The sequence below is a fragment of the Melitaea cinxia genome, chromosome 27, assembly GCF_905220565.1.
Source record: "Melitaea cinxia chromosome 27, ilMelCinx1.1, whole genome shotgun sequence".
In the NCBI taxonomy this organism is placed as follows: Eukaryota; Metazoa; Arthropoda; class Insecta; order Lepidoptera; family Nymphalidae; genus Melitaea; species Melitaea cinxia.
The window spans coordinates 11,286,292-11,310,314 of record NC_059420.1 but is presented as its reverse complement, the minus strand read 5'-3'; the positions used below and the strand labels follow the sequence as shown (position 1 = coordinate 11,310,314).

The 24,023-nt window shown below is 40.6% G+C and overlaps 13 protein-coding genes and 1 pseudogene across 13 annotated transcripts; all 14 read left to right on the top strand.

The window, feature by feature from the left end:
• Positions 1-8: 8 nt before the first annotated feature.
• LOC123666864 (histone H2B) lies at positions 9-748 on the top strand. The gene has a single exon (XM_045600888.1). The coding sequence runs from the start codon at positions 145-147 to the stop codon at positions 517-519; it is 375 nt and encodes a 124-aa protein (XP_045456844.1). The 5' UTR covers positions 9-144; the 3' UTR covers positions 520-748.
• Positions 749-1,343: 595 nt separating this feature from the next.
• On the top strand, positions 1,344-1,968 carry LOC123666842 (histone H3). Its single transcript, XM_045600865.1, has one exon. It carries the CDS (start codon positions 1,472-1,474, stop codon positions 1,880-1,882), a length of 411 nt encoding a protein of 136 aa, XP_045456821.1. The 5' UTR covers positions 1,344-1,471; the 3' UTR covers positions 1,883-1,968.
• A 575-nt stretch (positions 1,969-2,543) lies between these two features.
• LOC123666841 lies at positions 2,544-3,150 on the top strand (annotated as a pseudogene).
• A 404-nt stretch (positions 3,151-3,554) lies between these two features.
• LOC123666827 (histone H1B-like) lies at positions 3,555-5,802 on the top strand. The gene has a single exon (XM_045600850.1). The coding sequence runs from the start codon at positions 4,328-4,330 to the stop codon at positions 5,117-5,119; it is 792 nt and encodes a 263-aa protein (XP_045456806.1). The 5' UTR covers positions 3,555-4,327; the 3' UTR covers positions 5,120-5,802.
• A 412-nt stretch (positions 5,803-6,214) lies between these two features.
• LOC123666828 (histone H2A) lies at positions 6,215-7,350 on the top strand. Its single transcript, XM_045600852.1, has one exon. The coding sequence runs from the start codon at positions 6,557-6,559 to the stop codon at positions 6,929-6,931; it is 375 nt and encodes a 124-aa protein (XP_045456808.1). The 5' UTR covers positions 6,215-6,556; the 3' UTR covers positions 6,932-7,350.
• Positions 7,351-7,643: 293 nt separating this feature from the next.
• Positions 7,644-8,445, top strand: LOC123666836 (histone H2B). The gene has a single exon (XM_045600859.1). It carries the CDS (start codon positions 7,842-7,844, stop codon positions 8,214-8,216), a length of 375 nt encoding a protein of 124 aa, XP_045456815.1. The 5' UTR covers positions 7,644-7,841; the 3' UTR covers positions 8,217-8,445.
• Positions 8,446-10,196: 1,751 nt separating this feature from the next.
• Positions 10,197-10,820, top strand: LOC123666838 (histone H4). The gene has a single exon (XM_045600861.1). It carries the CDS (start codon positions 10,333-10,335, stop codon positions 10,642-10,644), a length of 312 nt encoding a protein of 103 aa, XP_045456817.1. The 5' UTR covers positions 10,197-10,332; the 3' UTR covers positions 10,645-10,820.
• A 97-nt stretch (positions 10,821-10,917) lies between these two features.
• Positions 10,918-13,510, top strand: LOC123666826 (histone H1B-like). Its single transcript, XM_045600849.1, has one exon. The coding sequence runs from the start codon at positions 12,036-12,038 to the stop codon at positions 12,825-12,827; it is 792 nt and encodes a 263-aa protein (XP_045456805.1). The 5' UTR covers positions 10,918-12,035; the 3' UTR covers positions 12,828-13,510.
• A 411-nt stretch (positions 13,511-13,921) lies between these two features.
• LOC123666830 (histone H2A) lies at positions 13,922-15,057 on the top strand. Its single transcript, XM_045600854.1, has one exon. The coding sequence runs from the start codon at positions 14,264-14,266 to the stop codon at positions 14,636-14,638; it is 375 nt and encodes a 124-aa protein (XP_045456810.1). The 5' UTR covers positions 13,922-14,263; the 3' UTR covers positions 14,639-15,057.
• Positions 15,058-15,327: 270 nt separating this feature from the next.
• On the top strand, positions 15,328-16,151 carry LOC123666833 (histone H2B). The gene has a single exon (XM_045600857.1). The coding sequence runs from the start codon at positions 15,548-15,550 to the stop codon at positions 15,920-15,922; it is 375 nt and encodes a 124-aa protein (XP_045456813.1). The 5' UTR covers positions 15,328-15,547; the 3' UTR covers positions 15,923-16,151.
• A 1,769-nt stretch (positions 16,152-17,920) lies between these two features.
• Positions 17,921-18,519, top strand: LOC123666840 (histone H4). The gene has a single exon (XM_045600864.1). The coding sequence runs from the start codon at positions 18,032-18,034 to the stop codon at positions 18,341-18,343; it is 312 nt and encodes a 103-aa protein (XP_045456820.1). The 5' UTR covers positions 17,921-18,031; the 3' UTR covers positions 18,344-18,519.
• A 97-nt stretch (positions 18,520-18,616) lies between these two features.
• On the top strand, positions 18,617-21,209 carry LOC123666823 (histone H1B-like). The gene has a single exon (XM_045600847.1). The coding sequence runs from the start codon at positions 19,735-19,737 to the stop codon at positions 20,524-20,526; it is 792 nt and encodes a 263-aa protein (XP_045456803.1). The 5' UTR covers positions 18,617-19,734; the 3' UTR covers positions 20,527-21,209.
• Positions 21,210-21,619: 410 nt separating this feature from the next.
• Positions 21,620-22,755, top strand: LOC123666831 (histone H2A). Its single transcript, XM_045600855.1, has one exon. It carries the CDS (start codon positions 21,962-21,964, stop codon positions 22,334-22,336), a length of 375 nt encoding a protein of 124 aa, XP_045456811.1. The 5' UTR covers positions 21,620-21,961; the 3' UTR covers positions 22,337-22,755.
• A 271-nt stretch (positions 22,756-23,026) lies between these two features.
• On the top strand, positions 23,027-23,850 carry LOC123666832 (histone H2B). The gene has a single exon (XM_045600856.1). The coding sequence runs from the start codon at positions 23,247-23,249 to the stop codon at positions 23,619-23,621; it is 375 nt and encodes a 124-aa protein (XP_045456812.1). The 5' UTR covers positions 23,027-23,246; the 3' UTR covers positions 23,622-23,850.
• Positions 23,851-24,023: the final 173 nt, after the last annotated feature.

Below are 24,023 nucleotides of genomic sequence, written 5' to 3'. Positions count from 1 at the left end.
ATTGGTCCGAATAGTCCCGTAACTATTGGACGGACGTAACTGGGCAGCGACATGAAGTCGATAAAACACCGGAACGCCGGAAATTTTTATATCATTCGAGTCTAGTCCTCGTAACGGTACGCACCACGTAATAATTATTATACCATGCCGCCCAAGACAAGCGGGAAAGCCGCTAAGAAATCTGGCAAAGCCCAGAAGAACATCTCTAAGTCGGACAAAAAGAAGAAGAAGCACAAGAGGAAGGAGAGTTACGCCATCTATATCTATAAAGTTCTCAAGCAAGTCCATCCCGATACCGGTATCTCGAGCAAGGCCATGTCTATCATGAACTCTTTCGTGAACGACATCTTCGAACGCATCGCCGCCGAAGCTTCGCGTCTCGCTCACTACAACAAGAGATCCACGATCACCTCGAGGGAGGTCCAGACCTCCGTGAGGCTGCTCCTGCCCGGCGAGCTCGCTAAGCACGCCGTCAGTGAAGGAACAAAGGCCGTCACGAAGTACACGAGCTCCAAGTGAACGCGCTAAAAACTTGAAAAGAGCAGCGCATGATATAATTATCGTGTGCCTGCTTAGACAAAAAAAAAAAGGCCCTTTTCAGGGCCACTAAAGATTTCATAAATGTGTTACTGATTTAATGTTTCTCTTCGAATCGACGACGTCAATAACTACTATAATATTCACTCAATTTGCGTTTACATACATAATACATAATAAATGAATAAAATATATAAACATAAACAACGTATGTATGTGTATATATATATATATTCTTAAATTTATTATATAATTATAATCTTTTAATATGTTTTTTAAACGACAGTCGTATTGTGTCGCACGCAGACGTTGGGCGACATAATGACAATGATACAAACGATCGTTTTATTTACATTATTATTGCGCTTCTCTCTTATTATTAATGACTAGCTAAAAAAAAAAAAAAAAAAAAAAAAAATACACACACACACACACATATATCTTATATATATATATATATATATATATATATATATATATATATATATATTTTACATAAAATATTATAATTATATATATAAATTGATAAATAATAAGGTATAAATCGATTAATAAAACGAAAATAAATAAAGAATTAATCGTACGTACGTACGTACGTACGTACGTACGTACGTACCATCGAATATTTTACTTGTCAGGACGAAATTAACGTTTAATTCTGCATATATCATACGAAAAAAATAAATAAATAAATAAATTAAAAAAAAACACGAATAACATGGTGTCAAACGATAACTGAAAGAAAGAGAGCGAAAGAGTCGCGCGGATACGTACGTTCCCTACTCGTCTATATATACGTAAAACCTATAAAAGAGCGGAATCGTCGTTTCGTCGCTTCATTCGCTCTCCGAAGTTGACGCCGCGAACTAGTGTCGTCTCTCGTTTTGAGTTTTTCGTTTACCGAGAAAGCTTTTCATTAGTATCTCTCTCAGCTATGGCTCGTACTAAGCAGACTGCTCGTAAATCTACCGGCGGCAAGGCGCCGCGCAAGCAGCTCGCAACGAAGGCCGCTCGTAAGAGCGCGCCCGCCACCGGAGGAGTCAAGAAGCCGCATCGTTACAGGCCCGGTACGGTCGCCCTTCGCGAGATCCGTCGTTACCAAAAGAGCACGGAACTTCTGATTCGCAAACTGCCATTCCAACGTCTCGTCCGTGAGATCGCTCAAGATTTCAAGACTGATCTGCGATTCCAGAGTTCGGCGGTTATGGCGCTGCAGGAAGCCAGCGAAGCCTACCTGGTCGGTCTATTCGAAGACACTAACCTGTGCGCCATTCACGCCAAACGCGTCACGATCATGCCCAAAGATATTCAACTGGCGCGCAGGATCCGTGGAGAACGTGCGTAAATTTCGACACGTTCTTCTTCTTCCTCGGACGGTTTTACCGTCTACATCGAGAAAAAACAAAAAAATAAAACAAAAAGGCCCTTTTCAGGGCGCAATCATATATTTCTATACGTAATTATGACTTTTGTTTGTTTCAAACGTTCATACGTCAATACCTGTCTCTTAACTAGTATCATTATACAAATACTATAAGTAAACAAAATAAATGTATGTATTATATATAATATAATAATCTTTAGCACTAAAGAAAAGAGGAAATATATAGGTAATGAAAGTAAATCCTTTCACACTACAAAAATTAAAAAAAAAAAAAAAAAAACACGAACATCGAACTAGGTAGATATAGCGAGAGCTATTTATTATATTATTATTAGAAATAATTTTCATCATCCGATTCCTTCCTACCACGATTAAATATAAAATAAGACTGATAATCGAAATAGAAAATACAAAATAATAATAACAATGAAAATATTATAATACACGTATGTTTCTTTACCTAAAATCCGAGATTGGAGATCGCCAACGAAACACACACCGCCTCGCCCCGCGACGCCCCTCGCTACCCTCCATCCCCACCCCGAGCCACGGCAATTAGGTCCCTCCGACGACGGCGAGAGAGCGATGTCTATAAATATAGCGCAACGGTGCGATCGAAAACACTAACTGATCGTCGTCAGGACTCGACGGACGGACGAATTTCGAGCTGAATCTTAAAATCAAAACAAGTTAACGAAACAATGACCGGCCGCGGTAAAGGTGGAAAGGGTCTGGGAAAAGGAGGCGCGAAGAGACACAGGAAGGTTCTCCGTGATAACATCCAAGGTATCACGAAGCCCGCCATCCGTCGTCTGGCGCGCAGAGGAGGAGTGAAACGTATCTCCGGTCTGATATACGAAGAGACCCGCGGCGTGCTCAAAGTGTTCCTCGAGAACGTCATCCGTGACGCCGTCACCTACACGAGCACGCCAAGAGGAAGACCGTGACCGCTATGGACGTCGTTTACGCCCTCAAACGTCAGGGTCGCACCCTCTACGGTTTCGGCGGTTAGACTAACGACTAAATACTATTATTCGTATTTCTTGTTACTTGAAATACGAATGATTTCAATAAAAAAAAGGCCCTTTTCAGGGCCGCACATGATTCCTTCACACACGCTCGATTGAACGTTAGCGAACGTTTTCTAACGATCTAAGACGTCTCTTTTTATCACATATCATTACCAAAACAAATTATTTTCTTTCTCTCTTTGAACTTTTACTTACCTACTTTTGAAATAATAACGAACACGTACCTACCTACCTACTTATATTTATGAAATTAAATCAAAAATAATAATAATAGATCGTATGTATGTATTATTGTTTTCATAATATTATGTCAATAAGTATCATGTATTTCCTCTCGGGACTCTTTATTTCTAATAATACATACACGTTAACTTGCGATATTTACAAATGAAGGAAGAATACGAGTCTCATACGTTTTCGTTCTACTACAAACGATATATTACGTAGTACGTATATTTTGTAAAAATTAAATTAGACTTGTACCTCCTATAGAGATCTCGCTTTCCTATTTCTAGCTTAAGTTATAATATACATACATATATAGCATTCGAAGGAAAATACCGTTTCGCTCGCTTTAGATTAATGCCCTAACCCTATTCGTGCGTGTATATTATGTACACACTCACTCACTAAATGGTTTTCGTAAATGATAATAATCTCTTCGGATCGACAACACAATTACCTATACTATTATTTTTAATTTTTTTTTTTTTTTCTTTTTGTTTTTTTGTTTTATAAATATCATTCGATACGTTCGTCGTACCGGTGGTTGTTTTTAGGTATTATCATCGCTCGTGTCGAGTTGCAACGTCGTGTTTTACGAGGCCCGACTTCGAACACCTTAAATTAGTACGAAAATTATCGTATACGCGATGTGCGTTTTTAGATTATTAATAAGGTATCTTAGCTTTCGATCCGTCGATCGATCGGAATATATTAATCGTTTTTAATAGAATAAAATAACTTTTAAACGGGACTCGAGGTACACGCGTTGAACTATATCGAAATTAAACGTCGATATCATTCGCTACGAGCGAGCTATTAGGCGAGTTAGACTCTCATCCGACGGACAGGCTTACGAGGTATCGCTCGGTGCTATCGATCTTTAAACGTACATAATAAAATATGAAAATATCGTATTTAAAAAGATACCTGTTAGTGAAAAGTTTTCAGCGTTCGTACGAGAAATTGTCTAGCGACGTAGCGGCTCTCCTTACGGTATTGCCGATACTCTTCGAACTACTAGCGACCTCTGTCCGTCCACACGTCCGTTTCTGTAAAAAAGTTCTCAATAGAGTCGTGTTCTATCCGTGTGACAGTTTGTTCGTGCGTGTTTTAATTGAAAAAGAAAAATAATAAATAATAACAACAAAAAATGGCCGATACAGCAGTAGCGACCGAAGCCCCAGCACCCGCGACCCCGGCGAAGAAGCCTAAGGCTTCGGCCGCCGCGGGCGGCGCCGCCAAGAAGCCGAAGGCTAAGCCCACACACCCTAAGACATCCGAAATGGTAAACAGCGCGATAAAAGAGTTGAAAGAGCGCAGCGGTTCCTCTCTGCAAGCGATCAAAAAATATATCGCCGCTCAATACAAAGTCGATTCGGAAAAGCTGGCTCCGTTCATCAGGAAGTATCTGAAGAGCGCCGTGGAATCGGGAGCTCTCATACAGACGAAGGGCAAGGGCGCTTCCGGCTCGTTTAAGCTCGAATCGAAATCGTCCGCATCGAAGAAACCGGCCGGCGGCAGCGGCGGCGGAGCATCGGGCGGCAAGGGCGCCTCGTCTTCGGCCGCGTCCGGTAAATCGAAGAAAGCCTCGTCCGCTTCGGCCGCAGGCAAGGGAGGCGCGAAGAAGGCCGCCGCCGCCGCTGCCGCCGCCGCCGCTGCGGCCGCCGCGGCCTCCGCCGGTGCGGCGTCATCGCCGTCGAAGTCCAAACCGAAGGCAGCGACTAAGGACAAAAAAGCCGCCGCCGCTAAGAAGAAGCCGGCGCCGAAGAAGGCGGCCGTCGCCGCGACGCCTTCTAAGGCGAAGGCCGGCGCCGCGTCGAAGGCGAAGAAGAGTGCCAAACCGCCCACTAAGAAGCCAAAAGCTCCTAAACCGAAGAAGGCAGCCGCAGCGACGCCCAAGTCGAAAGCGGCAGCTAAGAAAGCGGCCGCCGCCAAGAAGTAAGCCGGTGACGTACGAAAGTGTTAAAACAACAACAATAACAACTTCACGCGTCTCACGACGCCCTCGCGGTGTCGCTCGGCGTGTCGTCGTTTCGTTGCCATCATCACCATCATGGTAATCGTCGTCATCGTGCCGTCGGCCGCAGCGTCCGTCCGTTGGCGCGATGTCGCTGCGACGACTACGACGATGTTGAAGAAAAAGAAAAAGAAAAAGAAGAAGAAGAATAATAAGACGACTAAGTCGGGTGTCGATACAAGCGAGTGCGGCGCGTTAATCGCACACTAAAAAGCCCTTTTCAGGGCTAACAAAAACTTCCCAAAGCAATCGTAAATTTTTACGTATCTACGCGACGTTTCAAACGATCATATGACGTCAATATACAAAAAGAGTCGCAATATATTAATAGGTGTACCATACAATCGTATTTATAAAATAAATAAACAAATAATAGAAAAAAAAAAATCTCATACTATAAACACATACACAGACGCTACGAGTATACAAACAAAGCTTTTTCGCGTTACTACTACATATCTATAAGTAAAAAATAAAATAAAATGATAATATCATACAATTTACGACAATAGAATATCCGCAAACGTTCATTATCATTGAAAGTAAACAACAACAGTAACAATAGAACAACTAATTAAAGCATTTATCACTTACAATATTAGTTATAATTGCTGTCTATTATTTGTCACTTGTATAGAATAATAATAAATCATGAATAAACACGTCGTTGCATCATCACAGATTCGTTCGTCACTGCCGTATATTAAATGAAAATGACATTGTATTTGGCGGCAAACGAAAAAAAAAAAAAAAAAAAAAAAAAAAACGACATCGATTAATAATATCGACGACTAACGAATATAGACGAAAACATTCGAAATCGAGTAAATTCGCATTATCAAAGATTACTCCAAAAGTTGTAATCAGATCTCGATGAAATTTTAATGTGACCACGTGATAAACATCGGTTTTCGATTAAATTGATATTAAAAAAAAAAAAAAAAAAAAAAAAACAAAAAAAAAAAAAAACACCTTCTTTTTTTGAAGTCGGTTAAAAAAAATTGAAGTAATACCCTCATTCTTTTACATAATTATATATTTATTTATTATATATTATTATTATTACTATTAATTTTCTTTTATCACAACAATAATTTACACAATTCGCGTAACTAATATCCCCGTTTCATTAAACCGATACATACCGATAAATGCCGGCCGTGTTCCGTCTCTTTTTCCGACTCTATAGTATCCCTACCCGCCGACGAAACGGCGATTTCTATATATAGCCGACAGAGTAGTTTTAAAAAATTTAATTCTCTCGCTACAACCGCACCGGACTGGACGCTTTCGTCACTGTTCTGCATCGGTTTTTAGTGTGCTTTTATTTGTATTTTATTTCGATTAAATTATATCATCGGCATGTCGGGACGCGGTAAAGGCGGTAAAGTGAAGGGAAAGGCAAAGTCTCGTTCGAACCGCGCCGGTCTTCAGTTTCCGGTCGGTCGTATACACAGACTGCTGAGGAAGGGAAATTACGCCGAACGCGTCGGTGCCGGCGCTCCCGTCTACCTAGCCGCCGTCATGGAATATCTCGCCGCCGAAGTTCTCGAGTTGGCCGGAAACGCTGCCCGCGACAACAAGAAGACCAGAATCATACCGAGACATCTTCAGCTGGCGATCCGTAACGACGAGGAATTGAACAAGCTCCTGTCGGGCGTCACCATCGCACAAGGCGGTGTCCTCCCGAACATCCAAGCGGTCCTCTTACCGAAGAAGACCGAGAAGAAGGCTTAATTATTTATTAAACTGTGTCTGTATCGTCGTGCTAATAGTTCGTTACGTCGTGTCACTCTTTCGTTGCGAAACTATTAACTACGAGATAATTGACATCTATGAAAATCAAACGGCCCTTTTCAGGGCCACAAATCTCTTCTAAATACGATAAAAAATTATTAATTTTTTGTCTACGTTTCTTACGTAACGACGACGTCATTATTTATTTCATTATTTCTTTAGCAGCACGTAAAACCTTCTCGTGCAAACATAGAATAATACACACAGCACACACGCCTTAATTTTCTTACGAATTAAATGTTATATCACTCGAACAATAGCGTATAAATATGCTATAAATCTTATTAAACCCAATATAAATTAGGGGTATGAAAAATAAACGTTGGCCGATTCTCAGACAATAAATATAAGATATGCAAACAAAATTTCATAAAAATCCAGCCGTTTCGGAGGAGTAATATTATTGTAATTACTAATACTGTGAAACGAGAATTTTTTTTTTTTTTTTTTTAATTTAAAAGATGATATTAGGAATAATAAAAAAAAAAAAAAAAAAAAAAAAAAGCTTGCATAGTTATGAAATTTGTAACAGCGTCATAAAATACATACATATCAACACATAATAATGATTAAGATGTACTCTAATCTTAATTATTATTATTTATTATTTTTTTTCATACGTCGATGTGCGGGGGGGGGGGGGGGGGGGGGCTTTTGCTTGTTTATCGGTCGCTATCCCCACCGTGCGGCGACGATCTCACTTCTCATTGGTCCGAATAGTCCCGTAACTATTGGACGGACGTAACTGGGCAGCGACATGAAGTCGATAAAACACCGGAACGCCGGAAATTTTTATATCATTCGAGTCTAGTCCTCGTAACGGTACGCACCACGTAATAATTATTATACCATGCCGCCCAAGACAAGCGGGAAAGCCGCTAAGAAATCTGGCAAAGCCCAGAAGAACATCTCTAAGTCGGACAAAAAGAAGAAGAAGCACAAGAGGAAGGAGAGTTACGCCATCTATATCTATAAAGTTCTCAAGCAAGTCCATCCCGATACCGGTATCTCGAGCAAGGCCATGTCTATCATGAACTCTTTCGTGAACGACATCTTCGAACGCATCGCCGCCGAAGCTTCGCGTCTCGCTCACTACAACAAGAGATCCACGATCACCTCGAGGGAGGTCCAGACCTCCGTGAGGCTGCTCCTGCCCGGCGAGCTCGCTAAGCACGCCGTCAGTGAAGGAACAAAGGCCGTCACGAAGTACACGAGCTCCAAGTGAACGCGCTAAAAACTTGAAAAGAGCAGCGCATGATATAATTATCGTGTGCCTGCTTAGACAAAAAAAAAAAGGCCCTTTTCAGGGCCACTAAAGATTTCATAAATGTGTTACTGATTTAATGTTTCTCTTCGAATCGACGACGTCAATAACTACTATAATATTCACTCAATTTGCGTTTACATACATAATACATAATAAATGAATAAAATATATAAACATAAACAACGTATGTATGTGTATATATATATATATATTCTTAAATTTATTATATAATTATAATCTTTTAATATGTTTTTTAAACGACAGTCGTATTGTGTCGCACGCAGACGTTGGGCGACATAATGACAATGATACAAACGATCGTTTTATTTACATTATTATTGCGCTTCTCTCTTATTATTAATGACTAGCTACATAAAAAAAAAAAAAAAAAAAAAATACACACACACACACACATATATCTTATATATATATATATATATATATATATATATATATATATATATATATATATTTTACATAAAATATTATAATTATATATATAAATTGATAAATAATAAGGTATAAATCGATTAATAAAACGAAAATAAATAAAGAATTAATCGTACGTACGTACGTACGTACGTACGTACGTACGTACGTACCATCGAATATTTTACTTGTCAGGACGAAATTAACGTTTAATTCTGCATATATCATACGAAAAAAATAAATAAATAAATAAATTAAAAAAAAACACGAATAACATGGTGTCAAACGATAACTGAAAGAAAGAGAGCGAAAGAGTCGCGCGGATACGTACGTTCCCTACTCGTCTATATATACGTAAAACCTATAAAAGAGCGGAATCGTCGTTTCGTCGCTTCATTCGCTCTCCGAAGTTGACGCCGCGAACTAGTGTCGTCTCTCGTTTTGAGTTTTTCGTTTACCGAGAAAGCTTTTCATTAGTATCTCTCTCAGCTATGGCTCGTACTAAGCAGACTGCTCGTAAATCTACCGGCGGCAAGGCGCCGCGCAAGCAGCTCGCAACGAAGGCCGCTCGTAAGAGCGCGCCCGCCACCGGAGGAGTCAAGAAGCCGCATCGTTACAGGCCCGGTACGGTCGCCCTTCGCGAGATCCGTCGTTACCAAAAGAGCACGGAACTTCTGATTCGCAAACTGCCATTCCAACGTCTCGTCCGTGAGATCGCTCAAGATTTCAAGACTGATCTGCGATTCCAGAGTTCGGCGGTTATGGCGCTGCAGGAAGCCAGCGAAGCCTACCTGGTCGGTCTATTCGAAGACACTAACCTGTGCGCCATTCACGCCAAACGCGTCACGATCATGCCCAAAGATATTCAACTGGCGCGCAGGATCCGTGGAGAACGTGCGTAAATTTCGACACGTTCTTCTTCTTCCTCGGACGGTTTTACCGTCTACATCGAGAAAAAACAAAAAAATAAAACAAAAAGGCCCTTTTCAGGGCCAATCATATATTTCTATACGTAATTATGACTTTTGTTTGTTTCAAACGTTCATACGTCAATACCTGTCTCTTAACTAGTATCATTATACAAATACTATAAGTAAACAAAATAAATGTATGTATTATATATAATATAATAATCTTTAGCACTAAAGAAAAGAGGAAATATATAGGTAATGAAAGTAAATCCTTTCACACTACAAAAATAAAAAAAAAAAAAAAAAAAAAACACGAACATCGAACTAGGTAGATATAGCGAGAGCTATTTATTATATTATTATTAGAAATAATTTTCATCATCCGATTCCTTCCTACCACGATTAAATATAAAATAAGACTGATAATCGAAATAGAAAATACAAAATAATAATAACAATGAAAATATTATAATACACGTATGTTTCTTTACCTAAAATCCGAGATTGGAGATCGCCAACGAAACACAACACCGCCTCGCCCCGCGACGCCCCTCGCTACCCTCCATCCCCACCCCGAGCCACGGCAATTAGGTCCCTCCGACGACGGCGAGAGAGCGATGTCTATAAATATAGCGCAACGGTGCGATCGAAAAACACTAACTGATCGTCGTCAGGACTCGACGGACGGACGAATTTCGAGCTGAATCTTAAAATCAAAACAAGTTAACGAAACAATGACCGGCCGCGGTAAAGGTGGAAAGGGTCTGGGAAAAGGAGGCGCGAAGAGACACAGGAAGGTTCTCCGTGATAACATCCAAGGTATCACGAAGCCCGCCATCCGTCGTCTGGCGCGCAGAGGAGGAGTGAAACGTATCTCCGGTCTGATATACGAAGAGACCCGCGGCGTGCTCAAAGTGTTCCTCGAGAACGTCATCCGTGACGCCGTCACCTACACCGAGCACGCCAAGAGGAAGACCGTGACCGCTATGGACGTCGTTTACGCCCTCAAACGTCAGGGTCGCACCCTCTACGGTTTCGGCGGTTAGACTAACGACTAAATACTATTATTCGTATTTCTTGTTACTTGAAATACGAATGATTTCAATAAAAAAAAGGCCCTTTTCAGGGCCGCACATGATTCCTTCACACACGCTCGATTGAACGTTAGCGAACGTTTCTAACGATCTAAGACGTCTCTTTTTATCACATATCATTACCAAAACAAATTATTTTCTTTCTCTCTTTGAACTTTTACTTACCTACTTTTGAAATAATAACGAACACGTACCTACCTACCTACTTATATTTATGAAATTAAATCAAAAATAATAATAATAGATCGTATGTATGTATTATTGTTTTCATAATTATTATGTCAATAAGTATCATGTATTTCCTCTCGGGACTCTTTATTTCTAATAATACATACACGTTAACTTGCGATATTTACAAATGAAGGAAGAATACGAGTCTCATACGTTTTCGTTCTACTACAAACGATATATTACGTAGTACGTATATTTTGTAAAAATTAAATTAGACTTGTACCTCCTATAGAGATCTCGCTTTCCTATTTCTAGCTTAAGTTATAATATACATACATATATAGCATTCGAAGGAAAATACCGTTTCGCTCGCTTAGATTAATGCCCTAACCCTATTCGTGCGTGTATATTATGTACACACTCACTCACTAAATGGTTTTCGTAAATGATAATAATCTCTTCGGATCGACAACACAATTACCTATACTATTATTTTTAATTTTTTTTTTTTTTCTTTTTGTTTTTTTGTTTTATAAATATCATTCGATACGTTCGTCGTACCGGTGGTTGTTTTTAGGTATTATCATCGCTCGTGTCGAGTTGCAACGTCGTGTTTTACGAGGCCCGACTTCGAACACCTTAAATTAGTACGAAAATTATCGTATACGCGATGTGCGTTTTTAGATTATTAATAAGGTATCTTAGCTTTCGATCCGTCGATCGATCGGAATATATTAATCGTTTTTAATAGAATAAAATAACTTTTAAACGGGACTCGAGGTACACGCGTTGAACTATATCGAAATTAAACGTCGATATCATTCGCTACGAGCGAGCTATTAGGCGAGTTAGACTCTCATCCGACGGACAGGCTTACGAGGTATCGCTCGGTGCTATCGATCTTTAAACGTACATAATAAAATATGAAAATATCGTATTTAAAAAGATACCTGTTAGTGAAAAGTTTTCAGCGTTCGTACGAGAAATTGTCTAGCGACGTAGCGGCTCTCCTTACGGTATTGCCGATACTCTTCGAACTACTAGCGACCTCTGTCCGTCCACACGTCCGTTTCTGTAAAAAAGTTCTCAATAGAGTCGTGTTCTATCCGTGTGACAGTTTGTTCGTGCGTGTTTTAATTGAAAAAGAAAAATAATAATAATAACAACAAAAAATGGCCGATACAGCAGTAGCGACCGAAGCCCCAGCACCCGCGACCCCGGCGAAGAAGCCTAAGGCTTCGGCCGCCGCGGGCGGCGCCGCCAAGAAGCCGAAGGCTAAGCCCACACACCCTAAGACATCCGAAATGGTAAACAGCGCGATAAAAGAGTTGAAAGAGCGCAGCGGTTCCTCTCTGCAAGCGATCAAAAAATATATCGCCGCTCAATACAAAGTCGATTCGGAAAAGCTGGCTCCGTTCATCAGGAAGTATCTGAAGAGCGCCGTGGAATCGGGAGCTCTCATACAGACGAAGGGCAAGGGCGCTTCCGGCTCGTTTAAGCTCGAATCGAAATCGTCCGCATCGAAGAAACCGGCCGGCGGCAGCGGCGGCGGAGCATCGGGCGGCAAGGGCGCCTCGTCTTCGGCCGCGTCCGGTAAATCGAAGAAAGCCTCGTCCGCTTCGGCCGCAGGCAAGGGAGGCGCGAAGAAGGCCGCCGCCGCCGCTGCCGCCGCCGCCGCTGCGGCCGCCGCGGCCTCCGCCGGTGCGGCGTCATCGCCGTCGAAGTCCAAACCGAAGGCAGCGACTAAGGACAAAAAAGCCGCCGCCGCTAAGAAGAAGCCGGCGCCGAAGAAGGCGGCCGTCGCCGCGACGCCTTCTAAGGCGAAGGCCGGCGCCGCGTCGAAGGCGAAGAAGAGTGCCAAACCGCCCACTAAGAAGCCAAAAGCTCCTAAACCGAAGAAGGCAGCCGCAGCGACGCCCAAGTCGAAAGCGGCAGCTAAGAAAGCGGCCGCCGCCAAGAAGTAAGCCGGTGACGTACGAAAGTGTTAAAACAACAACAATAACAACTTCACGCGTCTCACGACGCCCTCGCGGTGTCGCTCGGCGTGTCGTCGTTTCGTTGCCATCATCACCATCATGGTAATCGTCGTCATCGTGCCGTCGGCCGCAGCGTCCGTCCGTTGGCGCGATGTCGCTGCGACGACTACGACGATGTTGAAGAAAAAGAAAAAGAAAAAGAAGAAGAAGAATAATAAGACGACTAAGTCGGGTGTCGATACAAGCGAGTGCGGCGCGTTAATCGCACACTAAAAAGCCCTTTTCAGGGCTAACAAAAACTTCCCAAAGCAATCGTAAATTTTTACGTATCTACGCGACGTTTCAAACGATCATATGACGTCAATATACAAAAAGAGTCGCAATATATTAATAGGTGTACCATACAATCGTATTTATAAAATAAATAAACAAATAATAGAAAAAAAAAAATCTCATACTATAAACACATACACAGACGCTACGAGTATACAAACAAAGCTTTTTCGCGTTACTACTACATATCTATAAGTAAAAAATAAAATAAAATGATAATATCATACAATTTACGACAATAGAATATCCGCAAACGTTCATTATCATTGAAAGTAAACAACAACAGTAACAATAGAACAACTAATTAAAGCATTTATCACTTACAATATTAGTTATAATTGCTGTCTATTATTTGTCACTTGTATAGAATAATAATAAATCATGAATAAACACGTCGTTGCATCATCACAGATTCGTTCGTCACTGCCGTATATTAAATGAAAATGACATTGTATTTGGCGGCAAACGAAAAAAAAAAAAAAAAAAAAAAAAAAAACGACATCGATTAATAATATCGACGACTAACGAATATAGACGAAAACATTCGAAATCGAGTAAATTCGCATTATCAAAGATTACTCCAAAAGTTGTAATCAGATCTCGATGAAATTTTAATGTGACCACGTGATAAACATCGGTTTTCGATTAAATTGATATAAAAAAAAAAAAAAAAAAAAAAAAAACAAAAAAAAAAAAAACACCTTCTTTTTTTGAAGTCGGTTAAAAAAAATTGAAGTAATACCCTCATTCTTTTACATAATTATATATTTATTTATTATATATTATTATTATTACTATTAATTTTCTTTTATCACAACAATAATTTACACAATTCGCGTAACTAATATCCCCGTTTCATTAAACCGATACATACCGATAAATGCCGGCCGTGTTCCGTCTCTTTTTCCGACTCTATAGTATCCCTACCCGCCGACGAAACGGCGATTTCTATATATAGCCGACAGAGTAGTTTTAAAAAATTTAATTCTCTCGCTACAACCGCACCGGACTGGACGCTTTCGTCACTGTTCTGCATCGGTTTTTAGTGTGCTTTTATTTGTATTTTATTTCGATTAAATTATATCATCGGCATGTCGGGACGCGGTAAAGGCGGTAAAGTGAAGGGAAAGGCAAAGTCTCGTTCGAACCGCGCCGGTCTTCAGTTTCCGGTCGGTCGTATACACAGACTGCTGAGGAAGGGAAATTACGCCGAACGCGTCGGTGCCGGCGCTCCCGTCTACCTAGCCGCCGTCATGGAATATCTCGCCGCCGAAGTTCTCGAGTTGGCCGGAAACGCTGCCCGCGACAACAAGAAGACCAGAATCATACCGAGACATCTTCAGCTGGCGATCCGTAACGACGAGGAATTGAACAAGCTCCTGTCGGGCGTCACCATCGCACAAGGCGGTGTCCTCCCGAACATCCAAGCGGTCCTCTTACCGAAGAAGACCGAGAAGAAGGCTTAATTATTTATTAAACTGTGTCTGTATCGTCGTGCTAATAGTTCGTTACGTCGTGTCACTCTTTCGTTGCGAAACTATTAACTACGAGATAATTGACATCTATGAAAATCAAACGGCCCTTTTCAGGGCCACAAATCTCTTCTAAATACGATAAAAAATTATTAATTTTTTGTCTACGTTTCTTACGTAACGACGACGTCATTATTTATTTCATTATTTCTTTAGCAGCACGTAAAACCTTCTCGTGCAAACATAGAATAATACACACAGCACACACGCCTTAATTTTCTTACGAATTAAATGTTATATCACTCGAACAATAGCGTATAAATATGCTATAAATCTTATTAAACCCAATATAAATTAGGGGTATGAAAAATAAACGTTGGCCGATTCTCAGACAATAAATATAAGATATGCAAACAAAATTTCATAAAAATCCAGCCGTTTCGGAGGAGTAATATTATTGTAATTACTAATACTGTGAAACGAGAATTTTTTTTTTTTTTTTTTTAATTTAAAAGATGATATTAGGAATAATAAAAAAAAAAAAAAAAAAAAAAAAAAGCTTGCATAGTTATGAAATTTGTAACAGCGTCATAAAATACATACATATCAACACATAATAATGATTAAGATGTACTCTAATCTTAATTATTATTATTTATTATTTTTTTTCATACGTCGATGTGCGGGGGGGGGGGGGGGGGGGGCTTTTGCTTGTTTATCGGTCGCTATCCCCACCGTGCGGCGACGATCTCACTTCTCATTGGTCCGAATAGTCCCGTAACTATTGGACGGACGTAACTGGGCAGCGACATGAAGTCGATAAAACACCGGAACGCCGGAAATTTTTATATCATTCGAGTCTAGTCCTCGTAACGGTACGCACCACGTAATAATTATTATACCATGCCGCCCAAGACAAGCGGGAAAGCCGCTAAGAAATCTGGCAAAGCCCAGAAGAACATCTCTAAGTCGGACAAAAAGAAGAAGAAGCACAAGAGGAAGGAGAGTTACGCCATCTATATCTATAAAGTTCTCAAGCAAGTCCATCCCGATACCGGTATCTCGAGCAAGGCCATGTCTATCATGAACTCTTTCGTGAACGACATCTTCGAACGCATCGCCGCCGAAGCTTCGCGTCTCGCTCACTACAACAAGAGATCCACGATCACCTCGAGGGAGGTCCAGACCTCCGTGAGGCTGCTCCTGCCCGGCGAGCTCGCTAAGCACGCCGTCAGTGAAGGAACAAAGGCCGTCACGAAGTACACGAGCTCCAAGTGAACGCGCTAAAAACTTGAAAAGAGCAGCGCATGATATAATTATCGTGTGCCTGCTTAGACAAAAAAAAAAAGGCCCTTTTCAGGGCCACTAAAGATTTCATAAATGTGTTACTGATTTAATGTTTCTCTTCGAATCGACGACGTCAATAACTACTATAATATTCACTCAATTTGCGTTTACATACATAATACATAATAAATGAATAAAATATATAAACATAAACAACGTATGTATGTGTATATATATATATATTCTTAAATTTATTATATAATTATAATCTTTTAATATGTTTTTTAAACGACAGTCGTATTGTGTCGCACGCAGACGTTGGGCGACATAATGACAATGATACAAACGATCGTTTTATTTACATTATTATTGCGCTTCTCTCTTATTATTAATGACTAGCTACATAAAAAAAAAAAAAAAAAAAAATACACACACACACACACATATATCTTATATATATATATATATATATATATATATATATATATATATATATATTTTACATAAAATATTATAATTATATATATAAATTGATAAATAATAAGGTATAAATCGATTAATAAAACGAAAATAAATAAAGAATTAATCGTACGTACGTACGTACGTACGTACGTACGTACGTACGTACCATCGAATATTTTACTTGTCAGGACGAAATTAACGTTTAATTCTGCATATATCATACGAAAAAAATAAATAAATAAATAAATTAAAAAAAAACACGAATAACATGGTGTCAAACGATAACTGAAAGAAAGAGAGCGAAAGAGTCGCGCGGATACGTACGTTCCCTACTCGTCTATATATACGTAAAACCTATAAAAGAGCGGAATCGTCGTTTCGTCGCTTCATTCGCTCTCCGAAGTTGACGCCGCGAACTAGTGTCGTCTCTCGTTTTGAGTTTTTCGTTTACCGAGAAAGCTTTTCATTAGTATCTCTCTCAGCTATGGCTCGTACTAAGCAGACTGCTCGTAAATCTACCGGCGGCAAGGCGCCGCGCAAGCAGCTCGCAACGAAGGCCGCTCGTAAGAGCGCGCCCGCCACCGGAGGAGTCAAGAAGCCGCATCGTTACAGGCCCGGTACGGTCGCCCTTCGCGAGATCCGTCGTTACCAAAAGAGCACGGAACTTCTGATTCGCAAACTGCCATTCCAACGTCTCGTCCGTGAGATCGCTCAAGATTTCAAGACTGATCTGCGATTCCAGAGTTCGGCGGTTATGGCGCTGCAGGAAGCCAGCGAAGCCTACCTGGTCGGTCTATTCGAAGACACTAACCTGTGCGCCATTCACGCCAAACGCGTCACGATCATGCCCAAAGATATTCAACTGGCGCGCAGGATCCGTGGAGAACGTGCGTAAATTTCGACACGTTCTTCTTCTTCCTCGGACGGTTTTACCGTCTACATCGAGAAAAAACAAAAAAATAAAACAAAAAGGCCCTTTTCAGGGCCAATCATATATTTCTATACGTAATTATGACTTTTGTTTGTTTCAAACGTTCATACGTCAATACCTGTCTCTTAACTAGTATCATTATACAAATACTATAAGTAAACAAAATAAATGTATGTATTATATATAATATAATAATCTTTAGCACTAAAGAAAAGAGGAAATATATAGGTAATGAAAGTAAATCCTTTCACACTACAAAAATTAAAAAAAAAAAAAAAAAAAAACACGAACATCGAACTAGGTAGATATAGCGAGAGCTATTTATTATATTATTATTAGAAATAATTTTCATCATCCGATTCCTTCCTACCACGATTAAATATAAAATAAGACTGATAATCGAAATAGAAAATACAAAATAATAATAACAATGAAAATATTATAATACACGTATGTTTCTTTACCTAAAATCCGAGATTGGAGATCGCCAACGAAACACACACCGCCTCGCCCCGCGACGCCCCTCGCTACCCTCCATCCCCACCCCGAGCCACGGCAATTAGGTCCCTCCGACGACGGCGATGAGAGCGATGTCTATAAATATAGCGCAACGGTGCGATCGAAAAACACTAACTGATCGTCGTCAGGACTCGACGGACGGACGAATTTCGAGCTGAATCTTAAAATCAAAACAAGTTAACGAAACAATGACCGGCCGCGGTAAAGGTGGAAAGGGTCTGGGAAAAGGAGGCGCGAAGAGACACAGGAAGGTTCTCCGTGATAACATCCAAGGTATCACGAAGCCCGCCATCCGTCGTCTGGCGCGCAGAGGAGGAGTGAAACGTATCTCCGGTCTGATATACGAAGAGACCCGCGGCGTGCTCAAAGTGTTCCTCGAGAACGTCATCCGTGACGCCGTCACCTACACCGAGCACGCCAAGAGGAAGACCGTGACCGCTATGGACGTCGTTTACGCCCTCAAACGTCAGGGTCGCACCCTCTACGGTTTCGGCGGTTAGACTAACGACTAAATACTATTATTCGTATTTCTTGTTACTTGAAATACGAATGATTTCAATAAAAAAAAGGCCCTTTTCAGGGCCGCACATGATTCCTTCACACACGCTCGATTGAACGTTAGCGAACGTTTCTAACGATCTAAGACGTCTCTTTTTATCACATATCATTACCAAAACAAATTATTTTCTTTCTCTCTTTGAACTTTTACTTACCTACTTTTGAAATAATAACGAACACGTACCTACCTACCTACTTATATTTATGAAATTAAATCAAAAATAATAATAATAGATCGTATGTATGTATTATTGTTTTCATAATTATTATGTCAATAAGTATCATGTATTTCCTCTCGGGACTCTTTATTTCTAATAATACATACACGTTAACTTGCGATATTTACAAATGAAGGAAGAATACGAGTCTCATACGTTTTCGTTCTACTACAAACGATATATTACGTAGTACGTATATTTTGTAAAAATTAAATTAGACTTGTACCTCCTATAGAGATCTCGCTTTCCTATTTCTAGCTTAAGTTATAATATACATACATATATAGCATTCGAAGGAAAATACCGTTTCGCTCGCTTAGATTAATGCCCTAACCCTATTCGTGCGTGTATATTATGTACACACTCACTCACTAAATGGTTTTCGTAAATGATAATAATCTCTTCGGATCGACAACACAATTACCTATACTATTATTTTTAATTTTTTTTTTTTTTCTTTTTGTTTTTTTGTTTTATAAATATCATTCGATACGTTCGTCGTACCGGTGGTTGTTTTTAGGTATTATCATCGCTCGTGTCGAGTTGCAACGTCGTGTTTTACGAGGCCCGACTTCGAACACCTTAAATTAGTACGAAAATTATCGTATACGCGATGTGCGTTTTTAGATTATTAATAAGGTATCTTAGCTTTCGATCCGTCGATCGATCGGAATATATTAATCGTTTTTAATAGAATAAAATAACTTTTAAACGGGACTCGAGGTACACGCGTTGAACTATATCGAAATTAAACGTCGATATCATTCGCTACGAGCGAGCTATTAGGCGAGTTAGACTCTCATCCGACGGACAGGCTTACGAGGTATCGCTCGGTGCTATCGATCTTTAAACGTACATAATAAAATATGAAAATATCGTATTTAAAAAGATACCTGTTAGTGAAAAGTTTTCAGCGTTCGTACGAGAAATTGTCTAGCGACGTAGCGGCTCTCCTTACGGTATTGCCGATACTCTTCGAACTACTAGCGACCTCTGTCCGTCCACACGTCCGTTTCTGTAAAAAAGTTCTCAATAGAGTCGTGTTCTATCCGTGTGACAGTTTGTTCGTGCGTGTTTTAATTGAAAAAGAAAAATAATAATAATAACAACAAAAAATGGCCGATACAGCAGTAGCGACCGAAGCCCCAGCACCCGCGACCCCGGCGAAGAAGCCTAAGGCTTCGGCCGCCGCGGGCGGCGCCGCCAAGAAGCCGAAGGCTAAGCCCACACACCCTAAGACATCCGAAATGGTAAACAGCGCGATAAAAGAGTTGAAAGAGCGCAGCGGTTCCTCTCTGCAAGCGATCAAAAAATATATCGCCGCTCAATACAAAGTCGATTCGGAAAAGCTGGCTCCGTTCATCAGGAAGTATCTGAAGAGCGCCGTGGAATCGGGAGCTCTCATACAGACGAAGGGCAAGGGCGCTTCCGGCTCGTTTAAGCTCGAATCGAAATCGTCCGCATCGAAGAAACCGGCCGGCGGCAGCGGCGGCGGAGCATCGGGCGGCAAGGGCGCCTCGTCTTCGGCCGCGTCCGGTAAATCGAAGAAAGCCTCGTCCGCTTCGGCCGCAGGCAAGGGAGGCGCGAAGAAGGCCGCCGCCGCCGCTGCCGCCGCCGCCGCTGCGGCCGCCGCGGCCTCCGCCGGTGCGGCGTCATCGCCGTCGAAGTCCAAACCGAAGGCAGCGACTAAGGACAAAAAAGCCGCCGCCGCTAAGAAGAAGCCGGCGCCGAAGAAGGCGGCCGTCGCCGCGACGCCTTCTAAGGCGAAGGCCGGCGCCGCGTCGAAGGCGAAGAAGAGTGCCAAACCGCCCACTAAGAAGCCAAAAGCTCCTAAACCGAAGAAGGCAGCCGCAGCGACGCCCAAGTCGAAAGCGGCAGCTAAGAAAGCGGCCGCCGCCAAGAAGTAAGCCGGTGACGTACGAAAGTGTTAAAACAACAACAATAACAACTTCACGCGTCTCACGACGCCCTCGCGGTGTCGCTCGGCGTGTCGTCGTTTCGTTGCCATCATCACCATCATGGTAATCGTCGTCATCGTGCCGTCGGCCGCAGCGTCCGTCCGTTGGCGCGATGTCGCTGCGACGACTACGACGATGTTGAAGAAAAAGAAAAAGAAAAAGAAGAAGAAGAATAATAAGACGACTAAGTCGGGTGTCGATACAAGCGAGTGCGGCGCGTTAATCGCACACTAAAAAGCCCTTTTCAGGGCTAACAAAAACTTCCCAAAGCAATCGTAAATTTTTACGTATCTACGCGACGTTTCAAACGATCATATGACGTCAATATACAAAAAGAGTCGCAATATATTAATAGGTGTACCATACAATCGTATTTATAAAATAAATAAACAAATAATAGAAAAAAAAAAATCTCATACTATAAACACATACACAGACGCTACGAGTATACAAACAAAGCTTTTTCGCGTTACTACTACATATCTATAAGTAAAAAATAAAATAAAATGATAATATCATACAATTTACGACAATAGAATATCCGCAAACGTTCATTATCATTGAAAGTAAACAACAACAGTAACAATAGAACAACTAATTAAAGCATTTATCACTTACAATATTAGTTATAATTGCTGTCTATTATTTGTCACTTGTATAGAATAATAATAAATCATGAATAAACACGTCGTTGCATCATCACAGATTCGTTCGTCACTGCCGTATATTAAATGAAAATGACATTGTATTTGGCGGCAAACGAAAAAAAAAAAAAAAAAAAAAAAAAAACGACATCGATTAATAATATCGACGACTAACGAATATAGACGAAAACATTCGAAATCGAGTAAATTCGCATTATCAAAGATTACTCCAAAAGTTGTAATCAGATCTCGATGAAATTTTAATGTGACCACGTGATAAACATCGGTTTTCGATTAAATTGATATTAAATAAAAAAAAAAAAAAAAAAAAACAAAAAAAAAAAAAACACCTTCTTTTTTTGAAGTCGGTTAAAAAAAATTGAAGTAATACCCTCATTCTTTTACATAATTATATATTTATTTATTATATATTATTATTATTACTATTAATTTTCTTTTATCACAACAATAATTTACACAATTCGCGTAACTAATATCCCCGTTTCATTAAACCGATACATACCGATAAATGCCGGCCGTGTTCCGTCTCTTTTTCCGACTCTATAGTATCCCTACCCGCCGACGAAACGGCGATTTCTATATATAGCCGACAGAGTAGTTTTAAAAAATTTAATTCTCTCGCTACAACCGCACCGGACTGGACGCTTTCGTCACTGTTCTGCATCGGTTTTTAGTGTGCTTTTATTTGTATTTTATTTCGATTAAATTATATCATCGGCATGTCGGGACGCGGTAAAGGCGGTAAAGTGAAGGGAAAGGCAAAGTCTCGTTCGAACCGCGCCGGTCTTCAGTTTCCGGTCGGTCGTATACACAGACTGCTGAGGAAGGGAAATTACGCCGAACGCGTCGGTGCCGGCGCTCCCGTCTACCTAGCCGCCGTCATGGAATATCTCGCCGCCGAAGTTCTCGAGTTGGCCGGAAACGCTGCCCGCGACAACAAGAAGACCAGAATCATACCGAGACATCTTCAGCTGGCGATCCGTAACGACGAGGAATTGAACAAGCTCCTGTCGGGCGTCACCATCGCACAAGGCGGTGTCCTCCCGAACATCCAAGCGGTCCTCTTACCGAAGAAGACCGAGAAGAAGGCTTAATTATTTATTAAACTGTGTCTGTATCGTCGTGCTAATAGTTCGTTACGTCGTGTCACTCTTTCGTTGCGAAACTATTAACTACGAGATAATTGACATCTATGAAAATCAAACGGCCCTTTTCAGGGCCACAAATCTCTTCTAAATACGATAAAAAATTATTAATTTTTTGTCTACGTTTCTTACGTAACGACGACGTCATTATTTATTTCATTATTTCTTTAGCAGCACGTAAAACCTTCTCGTGCAAACATAGAATAATACACACAGCACACACGCCTTAATTTTCTTACGAATTAAATGTTATATCACTCGAACAATAGCGTATAAATATGCTATAAATCTTATTAAACCCAATATAAATTAGGGGTATGAAAAATAAACGTTGGCCGATTCTCAGACAATAAATATAAGATATGCAAACAAAATTTCATAAAAATCCAGCCGTTTCGGAGGAGTAATATTATTGTAATTACTAATACTGTGAAACGAGAATTTTTTTTTTTTTTTTTTTTAATTTAAAAGATGATATTAGGAATAATAAAAAAAAAAAAAAAAAAAAAAAAAAGCTTGCATAGTTATGAAATTTGTAACAGCGTCATAAAATACATACATATCAACACATAATAATGATTAAGATGTACTCTAATCTTAATTATTATTATTTATTATTTTTTTTCATACGTCGATGTGCGGGGGGGGGGGGGGGGGGGGCTTTTGCTTGTTTATCGGTCGCTATCCCCACCGTGCGGCGACGATCTCACTTCTCATTGGTCCGAATAGTCCCGTAACTATTGGACGGACGTAACTGGGCAGCGACATGAAGTCGATAAAACACCGGAACGCCGGAAATTTTTATATCATTCGAGTCTAGTCCTCGTAACGGTACGCACCACGTAATAATTATTATACCATGCCGCCCAAGACAAGCGGGAAAGCCGCTAAGAAATCTGGCAAAGCCCAGAAGAACATCTCTAAGTCGGACAAAAAGAAGAAGAAGCACAAGAGGAAGGAGAGTTACGCCATCTATATCTATAAAGTTCTCAAGCAAGTCCATCCCGATACCGGTATCTCGAGCAAGGCCATGTCTATCATGAACTCTTTCGTGAACGACATCTTCGAACGCATCGCCGCCGAAGCTTCGCGTCTCGCTCACTACAACAAGAGATCCACGATCACCTCGAGGGAGGTCCAGACCTCCGTGAGGCTGCTCCTGCCCGGCGAGCTCGCTAAGCACGCCGTCAGTGAAGGAACAAAGGCCGTCACGAAGTACACGAGCTCCAAGTGAACGCGCTAAAAACTTGAAAAGAGCAGCGCATGATATAATTATCGTGTGCCTGCTTAGACAAAAAAAAAAAGGCCCTTTTCAGGGCCACTAAAGATTTCATAAATGTGTTACTGATTTAATGTTTCTCTTCGAATCGACGACGTCAATAACTACTATAATATTCACTCAATTTGCGTTTACATACATAATACATAATAAATGAATAAAATATATAAACATAAACAACGTATGTATGTGTATATATATATATATTCTTAAATTTATTATATAATTATAATCTTTTAATATGTTTTTTAAACGACAGTCGTATTGTGTCGCACGCAGACGTTGGGCGACATAATGACAATGATACAAACGATCGTTTTATTTACATTATTATTGCGCTTCTCTCTTATTATTAAT

Excerpts from the sequence above, each read along its gene's own strand:
- LOC123666864 (XM_045600888.1), top strand. The coding sequence starts at position 145 with ATGCCGCCCAAGACAAGCGGGAAAGCCGCTAAGAAATCTGGCAAAGCC.
- LOC123666842 (XM_045600865.1), top strand. The coding sequence starts at position 1,472 with ATGGCTCGTACTAAGCAGACTGCTCGTAAATCTACCGGCGGCAAGGCG.
- LOC123666827 (XM_045600850.1), top strand. The coding sequence starts at position 4,328 with ATGGCCGATACAGCAGTAGCGACCGAAGCCCCAGCACCCGCGACCCCG.
- LOC123666828 (XM_045600852.1), top strand. The coding sequence starts at position 6,557 with ATGTCGGGACGCGGTAAAGGCGGTAAAGTGAAGGGAAAGGCAAAGTCT.
- LOC123666836 (XM_045600859.1), top strand. The coding sequence starts at position 7,842 with ATGCCGCCCAAGACAAGCGGGAAAGCCGCTAAGAAATCTGGCAAAGCC.
- LOC123666838 (XM_045600861.1), top strand. The coding sequence starts at position 10,333 with ATGACCGGCCGCGGTAAAGGTGGAAAGGGTCTGGGAAAAGGAGGCGCG.
- LOC123666826 (XM_045600849.1), top strand. The coding sequence starts at position 12,036 with ATGGCCGATACAGCAGTAGCGACCGAAGCCCCAGCACCCGCGACCCCG.
- LOC123666830 (XM_045600854.1), top strand. The coding sequence starts at position 14,264 with ATGTCGGGACGCGGTAAAGGCGGTAAAGTGAAGGGAAAGGCAAAGTCT.
- LOC123666833 (XM_045600857.1), top strand. The coding sequence starts at position 15,548 with ATGCCGCCCAAGACAAGCGGGAAAGCCGCTAAGAAATCTGGCAAAGCC.
- LOC123666840 (XM_045600864.1), top strand. The coding sequence starts at position 18,032 with ATGACCGGCCGCGGTAAAGGTGGAAAGGGTCTGGGAAAAGGAGGCGCG.
- LOC123666823 (XM_045600847.1), top strand. The coding sequence starts at position 19,735 with ATGGCCGATACAGCAGTAGCGACCGAAGCCCCAGCACCCGCGACCCCG.
- LOC123666831 (XM_045600855.1), top strand. The coding sequence starts at position 21,962 with ATGTCGGGACGCGGTAAAGGCGGTAAAGTGAAGGGAAAGGCAAAGTCT.
- LOC123666832 (XM_045600856.1), top strand. The coding sequence starts at position 23,247 with ATGCCGCCCAAGACAAGCGGGAAAGCCGCTAAGAAATCTGGCAAAGCC.